Below are 13170 nucleotides of genomic sequence, written 5' to 3'. Positions count from 1 at the left end.
TGTGTTTGAGTTTCACATCACAATCATCACACAGTTCAAAACAGCCTCCTTCGAGCATGGAAAAAGTGGCTCACAGTAGGGATATGAACTGTCCTCGCAAACCTTTTAGTCACTAAAAGCACCTTTCAGCACAGATTCAATACAGTTCCCCAACCTGATTTTGGCTTAACTGTAAAACAACTGCCTACGCCATTTAGTTACCTGAAGGCTAGCTGAAGGATTTATCTTGAAACATAACAGAAAACCGGAATAATTACTGACACTGCCAACATTAAAAGTACCACCTTTGCTGAGGTTTGAATATCCTTCAACCATCATCCCTAAACTCACAGACACAGAGAAAATGGGATTTTTGCCTTTGAAAAAGCAAGTCCAGAAAAATACTGCATATGTATATACAGCATGGAGTGGTGAGGAAAAAAAATAAAATAGTTGGACGTTCACAGAAAGCTGCATGTATTTTAGAACTGCACAAGAAACACTGCAAAAATAGAATGTCACAGTCTTAAAATACAGAGGTGAAAGATAAGAAACACTTACTTTGCAATACTATTGTTTTCTTATAAATCATGTCAAAAGAGAAAAAAAAAAACACCCCACACCACAGCACGTTTCATTTCTTCAAGAACTTACCAAACTCCGATACTGTCCCTGAAAGAGTTTTGAAGTTCTACTGTGTAAAGACTGCGATCCCAGAGAATCAAAAGATTTTATCCGATGAGATGAGGGACGAGCACATACAGAGTCACTGCCCAGCCCTATGTCTGTGGGAGGGAAAAAGAAAAAAAAAGTACATATTAAAATTTGAGAAATCTGCATAAAACATCTGCTTACTTCTGCAAAACTCATGCTTAAAGGAAATTTGATGTATCTGTAAGTTGCTCAATAATTCAAGATTTTTAAAAAATAGTAGTAATAAATGATCTGAAATCCTGAGACACTGACAGTTTCTTCCCCACACAGACAGGGAAACAATTGGAGCTGTTTAGGAAGAGAAGGGTTAGGGTTGTATTTCTCCATTCCTACTCACTACCAGTCTATTTGAAGGTAATTAAGCAGCATCACTTTAGATAGTGGCCAAGAATTTTGAATGCATAGAACTTGCTTGAAGTAAAGCCAGCCACATCTGTTTCTTAGCTCTCCCTCCCGCCACCATCTCCTTCTCAATTAAAACATTCCTTCCACTGTCTTTTTTCCTACGTTCCTTTGTCTCATCCCTTTTTGTCAACTAAGCTATTTCTTCTTCTTTGGAGGGAGGGGAAGGGATAAGAGGAGTAGAAAGGAAGAAAGCTGCTTGCTCAAAAAAACAACATCCCCTCAAAACCTCTTCCCTCTTTCCTTTGTCTCTGCTCTCAGCAGCACACCCATTCGCAAGCTGTTCACCCAAAGGGCAGCTTTACGTGCTGTCGGGGTGCTGCTGGGGTCCCTGTGGTCCTGGAGTCACCGATGGGGCAGCCGGGCAGGGTTCACCCCACCACCCCAGACAGGAGAGGAGCAGCAGGAGCACCTGGGCAGCCCCTGGGGATGGGATGCCAGCCCACCTGTGGGTGGGGCATCCTGGTGCAGATTAGCAAGTTACAGCTAGGTCTGCGCTGGGCTGCAGCCAAATTGGCTCCTAAGGGCCGGGGTCGGTGCTGGCCACGCATGGCCTCCCCAGATTTACAGTGTGATAGGACAGGGTGCTGCTGGTTGCATCAGCTCCCCCAGCCCTCGCAGCCAAATATACAGGAGGGGGATGCTCCCAGAGCCCTTGCACGGTGACATGTTAATGGCAGACAAAAATTGCTCCTCTCATAGAATCACAGAATGTCCCAAGTTGGATAGGACCCACAGGGATCATCAAGTCCAACTCCTGTCCCTGCACAGGACAACCCCACAGTTCACACCATGTGTCTGAGGGTGTTGTCCAGTCTCTTCTTGAACACTGTCAGGCTTGGGGCCGTGACACTTCCCTGGGGAGCCTGTTCCTGTGCTCCACCACCCTCTGGAGGAAGAACCTTTTCCTAAAGTCCAACCTAAATCTCCCCAGCACATCTTCCTCACATTCTATTTTGCATGAGTATGGCAAGTCGTTCCTTTTCCTCACGTTTTCCCACATGCAAGAATATCATTCAGTGAGCATCTGAGCTTCAAGGAGCCCTGAAAGCAATGCAGTATTTTCTGTCCCAAACTCAGACGTTTTTACTAGCCTAACCCAACTGCTCTCCTGGGTTTTATGCCCCTGTTAGTCTCTTTCCTAGGAATTCACTTTGCCTCCAATACTTGATCTCCACATCAGGGGTACACACACACACAACTGCAGTCTCCTACTAGCCACTGTCAGACTAAAGCAGACCATGATTATGCAAATCCAAGTTATTTTTGGTCCAAGGGAAATACACATACAGGTGCAGTTCTATGAAGAGACTAGTGAACAACGCATTTTGTGGTGTTCCATGTCAAACCTCAAGCGACAGCTTGATTCATCCTAACTGGAAAGATTTTCAACTTCAGCATGGCACCTAACAGCAGCCAAGACACAAGAGGAGAACAAGGGTGTTAGATGGACAATGAGCACCAAAGAGTTGACAAAGGATAGCTGCAAACAATCACTGAAGCTTAAAGAACATTTTTAAAATAAGTACCAAGGCCTCATATTTGTTCTAAAACTTTGTTTTATTTTCAGGGAATACTGTTTAATTTAATTGTCTTAATTTTGTTCCAAGTCTTCAGTGATTGAGCAAAGAACAACTTCCTGGGGTGCACCTTTTTTAAATGAGTCCTTGTCATCCTTCAAAACATCCTATAGACTCTCAAGTAGTTCAATATTAGAACTATCCACATTAAGTTGCATATTTTTTACGGACAATATTGATACACATTGAAATCACAAAAGACCTCACACTTGGCGAACCTGCTTTCGTAAAAGTACTTGAAGGTCATAATATAAACACTGATGATTACCGTCCGATTACAGAAAGAGCGTACATCTTTATTTTCACAGACTGCTGGGAGAGAAATAGGACTAGATCATGGTTAATTCTAATGCTCCCAAAAACTATAAAGTTGCCATAACCATCAGTCACTAATAGAACTTAAGGGTTATAAGTATCCTAAAGCATCTCCATGTCCATGTTTCCTATCTGCAGTTGAGTAGAACAACAGATGTATCACATAATCCAGCATTATACCTTGACATAGTTCACCAGGAAAAGCAGGATCAGGTTTATTCACGGCAGCGTGTTCCAGCCTCTGGGCAACCCTAAAAAAACCTACCTAGAAATTCTTTTAGCAGGGCCTAATTCCCAAAGTTTCCTAGTTCACAACAGCAGAGCTAAGACACAACACAAGCGCCCTTTTTGAGGCTTGAATTAGAAACTGCATGTGTCTGAGACAAAAAGAAGGACAATTCTTACAAACAAATCACATGCAAATTGCAAGTATTTTTACCAATATCTGAATGCTTTAAAATTAATTTGAACTTTTTATAGACTTAAATGGTTTGCAGACCCCACGTGTCCATTAAAGTTTCCACTAAAATACCAAATAAACACATTCAATGAATTTCTCAATGGGGTCATTGTGAGAAAATAATTCAGCTCTGCTGCTAAAAACTCAAAAATCTTGAATTGCAACAGAACGTGCATGTTCGACAAATATTAATTTGGTAGATTTCACAGAAGCTTCACACATCCATCCATCCAAGGATTTCCAGGGTTTCTAACAGCCTTTCTCCTTCTCCACCATTATCTCAGCTCCTCTATCACAGTTCCCCTCTTCTCACCTGTCTATAAATAGCAACTGGTACCTTGATCCTACCCCTTCTGAACTTAAAGAATTTGTTGGAGTTTCTATCCATAGGAGCCTTTTGCCAGTTCTCAAACTCATTACTCACACTCCTTCCACTGCAGCAAGACCCATCTCAGAAGAACATGTGTATAACCAAAATTCTTGCAGAACCAGATGGGGATCTGAAAGCTACCTCCCAGTGCTAGTGTATGGAGATAGAGCCCAAAATGCCTTCTACACAGTCACCCATTTAAAGAAAATTGTTTGGAAGAACAGTTGGCCAGGAATATTGATTAATAACAGGTAGTTCTCCTTGCTCCTAGCAATGAGGCAACGCCACAGCTCGCACGTGGTTTTGATTTTTGGTTTCCATGCCACCACCACTCCCTCCATGAAAAGGATCAGCCTGTGGCAACGCAGACTGAAGTTCTGTCCCAAACGGTGGCTGTTCAGGTCTCCGGCTGCAAGGAGTGCCAGAGCCTGCTGCTGCCGGAGGAGGGAGGCCAGCACTCCACTTGTGTGAGGTGTGAGCAGGTGCAAGATCTGCTCGACATGGTTGTGAAGCTTAAGGAGGAGGTTGAGACGCTGAGGTCCATCAGGGAGTGCGAAAGGGAGATCGACTGGTGGAGTAACACCCTTACGTGCCGGTCGGAAAGGCCCCAGGGAGGTACCCCCGAAAAGGAGATGGACCTCCTGCCCTCCCGGACAGAGGCGGAGGTCCTGAGACAGCCCCACCCTTGTCGCTGTCGGGCAGAGGTAAATGACCTAAAAAAAGATGAGGGTTGGAAGCTTATTCCAGTTCGGCATCACAGGCAGCCCCACTCCCTGCCTGATTTGCCTCCCCAGGTGTCCCTCCGGAATAGGTTTGAGGCCCTGGATCTTGAAGAAGAGGTAGGTGAGGAGGTGGTGCCAAGCCTGCCTACAAGATCACATAGGAAGAGGCGGTTGACTACACAACTGAAGACTACCTCTGATAAGAAAGATAGAAAGGTGATTGTAATAGGAAATTCCCTTCTGAAAGGAACAGAGGGCCCAATATGCAGGGTTGACCCTCATCTTAGGGAAGTCTGTAGTCTACCTGGAGCCCGGATCAAGGATATTGCTAGAGAGCTCCCCAGACTGGTGCACCCAACAGACTACTACCCGCTGCTGGTCTTCCAGACAGATGGGGAGGAAGTTGCTTCCCGTAGTCTGAGGGGAATGAAGAATGACTTCAAGGTCTTGGGAAGGATGGTGAAAGATTCAGGGGCTCAAGTGATCTTCTCTTCACTCCTTCCCTCTTCAAGTGACGATGTGGGGTGGAATGGGAAAATTCAATCTCTAAATGGTTGGCTCCAAGACTGGTGCTACAGGCAGGGCTTTGGTTTTTTTGATAATGGCTGGTTTTATAAGACTCCAGTCCGGACAGTGTTATGCAGGAAAGGCTTATCTCGCAGAGGCAAAAGGATGCTGGGGCAGGAATTAGCTGGGCTCATTTGGAGAGCTTTAAACTAGCCTCGAAGGGGGATGGGGTTGTAGTTGGGCTTGCCCCAGAGGGGCAGCATTCTAAAACAGATGAGGACCGGGTGGCCTCCTGTGCCCCTAGGGAGAAATTGGTGTGCTCTGCTCGCTCCCTGAAATGCCTGTACACCAATGCGTGGAGCATGGGGAATAAGCAGGAGGAGTTAGAATCCTATGTTCGGTCGGGAGATTATGATCTGGTGGCAATTACAGAAACGTGGTGGGACAGTTCACATGACTGGAATGTGGTCATGGATGGCTATGCCCTTTTCAGGAAAGACAGGCCAGCCAGGCGTGGTGGTGGAGTTGCTCTCTATGTGAGAGAGCAACTGCAATGTACTAAATTCTGCCCAGGAGCAGATGAGGAACGAGTTGAGAGTGTATGGGTCAGGATCAAGGGACAGGCTGGTAGGGGTGATACTGTTGTAGGTGTCTATTACAGGCCACCAGATCAGACTGAGGAAGTTGATGAGGCCTTCTATGCGCAGCTGAGAGTGGCCTCACAGTCACAGGCCCTGGTTGTTGTGGGTGATTTTAACTTCCCTGATGTTTGCTGGAAGGACCATTCAGCCAGCCAGCCACAGTCCAGGAGGTTCCTCCAGTGCATTGATGATAACTTCCTCATGCAGATGGTGGAGGAGCCGACCAGGAGAGGTGCACTGCTGGATCTCATCCTCACTAACAAAGAGGGTCTGGTTGAAGCAGTAAAGGTTGAGGGCTGCCTGGGTTGCAGTGACCACGAGATGGTGGAGTTCAGCATCTCGTGTGGCAGGAACAGAATAGCAAGTAGAATTGCAACCCTGGACTTTGGCAGGGCTAATTTCGGCCTTTTCAAGCAACTGCTGAGGGAAACCCCATGGGCAAGACTGCTTGAAGGAAAAGGGGCCCAAGAGAGCTGGATTGCATTCAGAGATTGCTTCTTCCATGCTCAGGATCAGAGCATCCCCACACGTAGGAAGTCGAGGAAGGGAGCCAGAAGGCCTGCGTGGTTGAATAGGGATCTGTTGGGTATGCTCAAGCAGAAGAGGCGAGTTTACAGGTCATGGAAGCAGGGACTGGCCACTTGGGAGGAATATAAGGCTGCTGTTAGAGGATGCAGGAAGGCAGCTAGGGTAGCCAAGGCCTCCTTAGAATTACAGCTGGCGAGAGGGGTCAAGGACAGCAAGAAGAACTTTTTCAAATACATAGCAGATAAAACTAATACCAGAGGCAATGTAGGCCCACTGATGAATGAGGTGGGTGCCCTGGTGGCAGAAGACACAGAGAAGGCAGAATTGCTGAATGCCGCCTTTGTCTCTGTCTACTCCGCTGGAGGATGTCCTGGGGAACCCTGTACCCCTGAGACCCCGGATGAAGCCAGGTTAATGGAGGAGTTTGCTTTAGTCGATGAGGACTGGGTTAGGGAACAATTAAGTAGTCTGGACGTCCATAAATCCATGGGTCCAGATGGGATGCATCCGCGGGTGCTGAGGGAGCTGGCTGAAGTCATTGCTAGACCGCTATCCATCATTTTTGCCAAGTCTTGGGAAACGGGAGAGGTGCCCGAGGATTGGAGGAAAGCAAATGTCACTCCAGTCTTTAAAAAGGGCAAGAAGGAGGACCCGGGTAATTATAGACCGGTCAGCCTCACCTCTGTCCCTGGGAAAGTAATGGAACAGCTTATCCTTGGTGCCATCTCAAGGCACATCAGGGATAAGAGGGTCATTAGGGGCAGTCAGCATGGCTTTACCAAGGGTAAGTCATGCTTGACCAACCTCATAGCCTTTTATGAGAATGTAACAAGGTGGATGGATGATGGCAGAGCGGTGGATGTGGTCTACCTTGACTTCAGTAAAGCCTTTGACACAGTCCCTCACAGCATCCTCACAGCTAAATTGAGGAGGTGTGGTCTCGACAATAGAGTAGTGAGGTGGGTTGCAAACTGGCTTAAAGAGAGAAGCCAGAGAGTGGTGGTCAATGGTGCGGAGTCCAGTTGGAGGCCAGTATCTAGTGGAGTGCCTCAGGGGTCAGTACTGGGGCCAATATTATTCAATATATTCATTAATGATTTAGACGAGGGAATTGAGTGTACTATCAGCAAGTTTGCTGATGACACTAAGCTGGGAGGAGTGGCTGACACGCCAGAAGGCTGTGCCGCCATCCAGCGGGACCTGGACAGGCTGGAGAGTTGGGCGGGGGATAATCTGATGGAATTTAACAAGGGAAAGTGTAGAGTCCTGCATCTGGGCAGGAACAATCCCAAGTTCCAGTATAGGTTGGGGCATGACCTATTAGAGAGCAGTGTAGGGGAAAGGGACCTGGGGATCCTGGTGGACAACAGGATGATCATGAGCCAGCACTGTGCCCTTGTGGCCAGGAAGGCTAATGGCATCCTTGGGTGTATTACAAGGGGGGTGGTCAGTAGATCGAGAGAGGTCCTCCTTCCCCTCTACTCCGCCCTGGTGAGACCCCATCTAGAATATTGTGTTCAGTTCTGGGCCCCTCAGTTCAAGAAGGACAGGGAACTGCTGGAGAGGGTCCAGCGTAGGGCAACAAAGATGATTAAGGGAGTGGAGCATCTCCCTTATGAAGAAAGGCTGAGGGAGCTGGGGCTCTTTAGTTTGGAGAAGAGGAGACTGAGGGGTGACCTTATTAATGTTTATAAATATATAAAGGGTGAGTGCCATGAGGATGGAGTCAGGCTCTTCTCAGTGGCAAACAATGATAGGACAAGGGGCAATGGGATCAAGCTGGAACACAAGAGGTTCCACTTAAATTTGAGAAAGAACTTCTTCTCAGTGAGGGTAACAGAGCACTGGAACAGGCTACCCAGGGAGGTTGTGGAGTCTCCTTCCCTGGAGACATTCAAAGCCCGCCTGGACACATTCCTGTGTGACCTCACCTAGGCGTTCCTGCTCCAGCAGGGGGATTGGACTCGATGATCTTTTGAGGTCCCTTCCAATCCCAAACATACTGTGATACTGTGATACTGTGTCCTTTCTGAGGCCAACTACGATTGTGGCTTTTTGATGTGGGTATTAATCTACTGACATCTGGACCAAACAGCCACACTTTTTTTTCCCCTTTCAACACAGCGATGGTCAGTCTACAGCAGCTTTAAAGATGTACTGGAACAATTTACATTTGTACTTGCAGTCAAGAAAAAAGGCAGGATCTTCAACTTGTATAAGTAGCGCCAAAGTCACCAATGGTGTTATTCCGTGCCCATTCACTAGAACTAAGGATTTGGTTGTAAAACTCACTCCTACAGGGTGTTTTCTGACACAAGGAGAACAAAAAATCCACAAAAAAAAAAAAATCCCTGTTGTAATGGACCAGAGGAGTATTAGAAAAGTGACAAGCTGGTTACCATAACACTATTTAACAAAATTACACTGATTCACCACTGAAATTTTCCATCAGCTTCCTTTTACTCCCCACATAAAAACTGACAAGCACGGTCTATTTTTTAATAACACCGCTCACCAGACTCCAACCTGATGACCATTATTGGAACTTTGCTGCTGCATGTTGAGGTTTTATATTGTCAGCAGCAAAAGAGCCACCAAATGTTAATGTTTCTTCACTCCCCCGAGGCCCAGACAATGGCATGCAGTACAGCCTTGCCCTACAACAGAGCATGGACACCTCTCACCTGTGTGCTATTTCTACAGCTCTCTCTTCCCCCCAAAGAACTCAAGGTAGATAGTTTGTGACTTCTAGCTACTAACTAAATGAAACACATGTGCATTAAGAGATCAGAGGTGTTGGCCATCATCATCTTATTGTCAAGAAAGGATGGTGGTGGAGCATGGGTGGGACACAGGAACAATAAAAACATTGACAAAAGTGTTCAAATATGGAAAATAATGGTGGGGTAAAAGTCAACTTTCAGTTCTTCACACTGAGGAAAGCAAAAAAGTGGAGCCTTTTTCTAAGAATTCTTGTCAGCTTAAAGGCTCAGCCTTAGCTCTACTGCAAAGCATCCTTCTGCAAGAAGATACAAGAGAACCCAGAGAAGCCACTGCCAAAATCCTAACAACAAACTACAACAAATAAGCTCTTCTGAAACACTGTACATGTTCATGTTATCATGATTATAGCAACAGGTATAAATACACACTGATGCGAGTTTAAAGTAAGGTAACCAAGCACCAGGACAGAGAAGAATCTACTTACCTGCAGTCACCTTATTTAAAGCCACAAGAGAGCTGAGAACTTTGCTGAAATTTTGTCCCTGATACAGGTCATTTGCATCAAAAGTCTGAAAACAAAAGAACATACAATAAGTTGTAAAAAAAAGCCTTTAAACTAAGCATTTCTGTGCTATCATGTAAACCATGACTGTAGAAGCTACTGGTCTGACCAACGTGTCAGACTTTAAGCGGCTGTGGAGTTTTTCCCCCTCCCCCTTAAAAAACAAACAAAAACCAACTCATTTTTAAATAGAGAATACAGAAACAGCTCCATTTGAGAAAAAAAAATGAAGAACGTATGAAGAACACCAAGTGTTATTTAAGTTACGGGAAAGTTGAATAAAACGTGTTATCAAAAGAGAGCAGCTTTCCTTAGGCAGTTTGGCCCAAAAAGTTACTGGGTACCAGTACTCTTGGCATACTCTTCTTTGTCAGCAGCAGCTCAAAGGCACTGTACCCAATTGTTCACAAAGTATTTTCAAAATTACTAGAAATAGTTTATTTGAAAGTACTACAACAATGTGCATGTTATGTCTTCATTCTACAAGACAGAGGAAAGCAATGTTCCTGAAAATGCATAAATTTTACGAAGAGTGAAGTTGCTGGGTAGGTTAGACGGAGAATGAGGTTTAGGAAGGGGAGAGATGAATGCTGGGGGTTATTTTACTTTTTAAACTGTGGGAAAGAGATCCAAACCTCAAACTATCCTGTAGAAAACACTCCAGTGACTTTCAAGCTCTGGGTGATGACATTAAACATCTGGATTTTCATGGGGGAAAGAGGAGATTAAAGAAAGAGACCCATAATATTTGCCTGAGGTAATGGAAACACTTGTCCAAAGCCTCATGAAAACAACTCTCACAATAGGCTCTGCATAGGTTGAAAGGAGTCGCAGTATTCCCTTGTGCAAGACTAGAAGGAGGACAATAAAAGACAACTACTGCAGTTGTTCCAACTGATTTAAGAAACAGAAAGAGATTCAGTTTCCTGCAGCGTAGCAGCTTTCACCTAAAAAGTCAACAAAAACTTGTTTATTCTCCTGATAAAAGACACATCCCACAGGCACTATCAGAAAGTCTGTACCCCAGAAATCAGCCTTCAGAGGTAGGAGCAGGGGAAAAAACAAACAAACAAACAAACAAACAGAACAAAACACCACCACCCCCCCACACACAGATTCCCAGGGGAGAAGAGAGAAAGGGACAAAGACATACTAGTTAAACCAAGAGATGTGAAAATTTTCATGAAAGCCATGTAGAGTTGTGACTGGTTATGTGATATATTGCCAAAGGTACAGCAGATTTGAGAAACATTTAATGACAGTGTTATTCAGTAAGGGAAAATAAAAAAATCTTCCAAAGCATTTACAATATCTGAGGTACTTGTGTATTTTAACATCCACAATTTTTCCCCTCGGACTGAGGGTCATCTCTGGTCCCAGTGAGCAGCAGCTCCACCTTGGCTGCGCACCTCTCAAGCTCAGATAGTTCATAAGCAGCTCGGAAGACCAGTGCCACAAAACATACAAAATTCAAGCAAACACTAATATACTCCAAGCAGTTATCACTCGCATAAGTCGTATAAGTATTTCACCAAGATACACTGGGCTACAGAAAATTTCAATAATTACTCTTATTTATTTGAAATTGTAAAGAGTAAGGAGAGGGACCAGGGAATTGCCCAGATGTGTATTTTGTAGGGTTCTTCCTGAAACATGAGGAAATATTTAAAAACTATGTACACAATAAAAGACATTAAGCAAATAAGAAGTCATCCGATTTTACACAGACTAAAAGATACGTTACGTTTTATTAACAGCAGAATTTATAACAGAGATAAAAGATACCAATAAGGTGACAGCAGGATACATAAAAGCAAAACCAGACTGGAGATAGCTTAACCACTGCTCAAACTGGGGAGGAAAAAAAGCAACCAAACAACAACAACAAAAGCCCTGTTATGGAATAAGGAAGCATCAGGGGTGTAAAATTTTCATTGCTAGCTATATGCTTATTGTGGTACCTTTCAAACTAGCAAATGAAAACTATAAACAGAATCCTAAATCCACCTTAAGCTCACCTTCATTCTGGATTCTGCCAGAGCCAAGCACTCTCCAAAGTCAGGCTAACTGGAAAACAACAGGATGCAAGGAAGCCTCATTTCCTGCTACACGGACACTATAGGGGATACCAGGAATGATTTGATTGGACCATCCCAACACCTATAGTGCCATAAAAAAAGCCTGTATCCAGGACACACATCCAGTCTGCCACTCCACAGGAAACAACACAATGGGAGGATACGAGAAACATTTGCTTCCTTGCGATTTTAGAAAAAGCAATTCCGACAGGAAGCCATTTATGGTCAGTATGTTCATTAGTAGCATTTGATAGAGGGGGAAGGCGACATGACACCCTTCAGAGAGACCTGTTTTTCCTAATTTAACAAATGTTTAACAATAATCTAACCTATCAAGATAAAAATTCCATCTTAGGAGGCTCATCCCCATATGCCTCTTATGATCTTCCTGTTCTTTCAGCATCTCCCTCACATTCTTCTCTCCTGGATTTCAACATCCAACATCAATACCCCGGGGACACATCCATATCCCAGGCAGATGCTGTATTCCAGAAGCAGACCAGACCAAACTGTCCAATAACAAGAGGTCTTATGTGATCTACAGCACTACACATACACTCAAGAGCACCCTGGCCCTTTTGGTCACAGGACACTCCAAAGCCCCACTGATTGCCTACCCTGACCCACAGATTCTGGCTTCTGTTTCCATAAGCCCCCATCAATTCCCTATATACAAGCTTGGCTTTCCGTAACTACCCTGTCATTTTTTACCCTTAGGTTTTCAATTGGATGTAAACTCTATTGATAACAATGCTATGAACACTTCCAGGTCATTAATGAATTGTTAAATAACATGGTTGAGTACCAATGGCAGCAAATCCCCTATAGCAAGGTGGATGGTCATTACACATTTGTAATTGTATTAAAGCCTATTAATTAGCAAGTTTTTTTCATTCATTTCATATTAACCATACTTATTTTTCTAACACTAACATTTCTTAAACACCAAATGAAATGCCTTAGAGATGCATTTCATCCACATATTTGTTGTTCAACTACCAAATCCATCCTCTTGTTTTAAAACAAGACTGACCCCTGCATGTATCTGTTTAAACTCCATAACATTCCAGTGGTCACAGTAATACATTCAGGTCATTTTAAGTTATCTAAACCATTAACCTTGAGTGGATGGAGATTTCTACTCAAACGGTGTTTATGACCTAACAGCAATAAGGAAATAAAACTAATACAGCAATTTTATCCCTCATATCCCTGCAACAACCAGAACCTACTGAAACTGGAAAAACATTAACTGAGGAATTAGCGAAGAGAAAAATCAGAAAATAAGGTTGAGCATATATGTGGTGAGAGCAGACTAAGGCACACAGTAAGCATGCAGCAGCACTATTTTATTCAAATCAGTTCCAAGGCCTCAGGCATACTTGATACTATTTTATTGCCCCCTTCTAGCCCATTAAGTCAGATGGCAGTTATGGAGGAAACAGATTTAAAAATAAGGTATTTCTCCTGATAAGGCAAGGTCTTTAACCAGGGAAAAGAAAAAATTTGGGTGGGTTCAGACAAGCTTCCAGACACACACTTCTACCAATCTTAACTTACTCATCTCCTTAAACAATCAGAGAAACAA

The 13170-nt window shown here is 44.2% G+C and overlaps 1 protein-coding gene across 7 annotated transcripts in view; it reads right to left on the bottom strand.

The window, feature by feature from the left end:
* ARHGEF7 (Rho guanine nucleotide exchange factor 7) overlaps positions 1-13170 on the bottom strand; it is a 131620-nt gene that overhangs the window by 70935 nt on the left and 47515 nt on the right. For 6 of the 7 annotated variants that reach the window (XM_065829636.2, XM_065829637.2, XM_065829638.2 and 3 more), the window contains 2 exons: positions 9427-9511; positions 634-764 (listed from right to left, as the gene is read on the bottom strand). In XM_065829636.2, coding sequence (XP_065685708.1) covers positions 634-764; positions 9427-9511 — 216 coding nt within the window. Of the gene's footprint in view, positions 1-633; positions 765-9426; positions 9512-11522; positions 11595-13170 lie in introns of those variants that run through there. The other variant, XM_071807357.1, reaches the window with a different exon arrangement.

Source organism: Patagioenas fasciata, chromosome 1 (genome assembly GCF_037038585.1).
Source record: "Patagioenas fasciata isolate bPatFas1 chromosome 1, bPatFas1.hap1, whole genome shotgun sequence".
NCBI lineage: Eukaryota > Metazoa > Chordata > Aves > Columbiformes > Columbidae > Patagioenas > Patagioenas fasciata.
The sequence above is the reverse complement of the archived record's forward strand: the minus strand, read 5'-3'. Positions and strand labels throughout refer to the sequence as shown.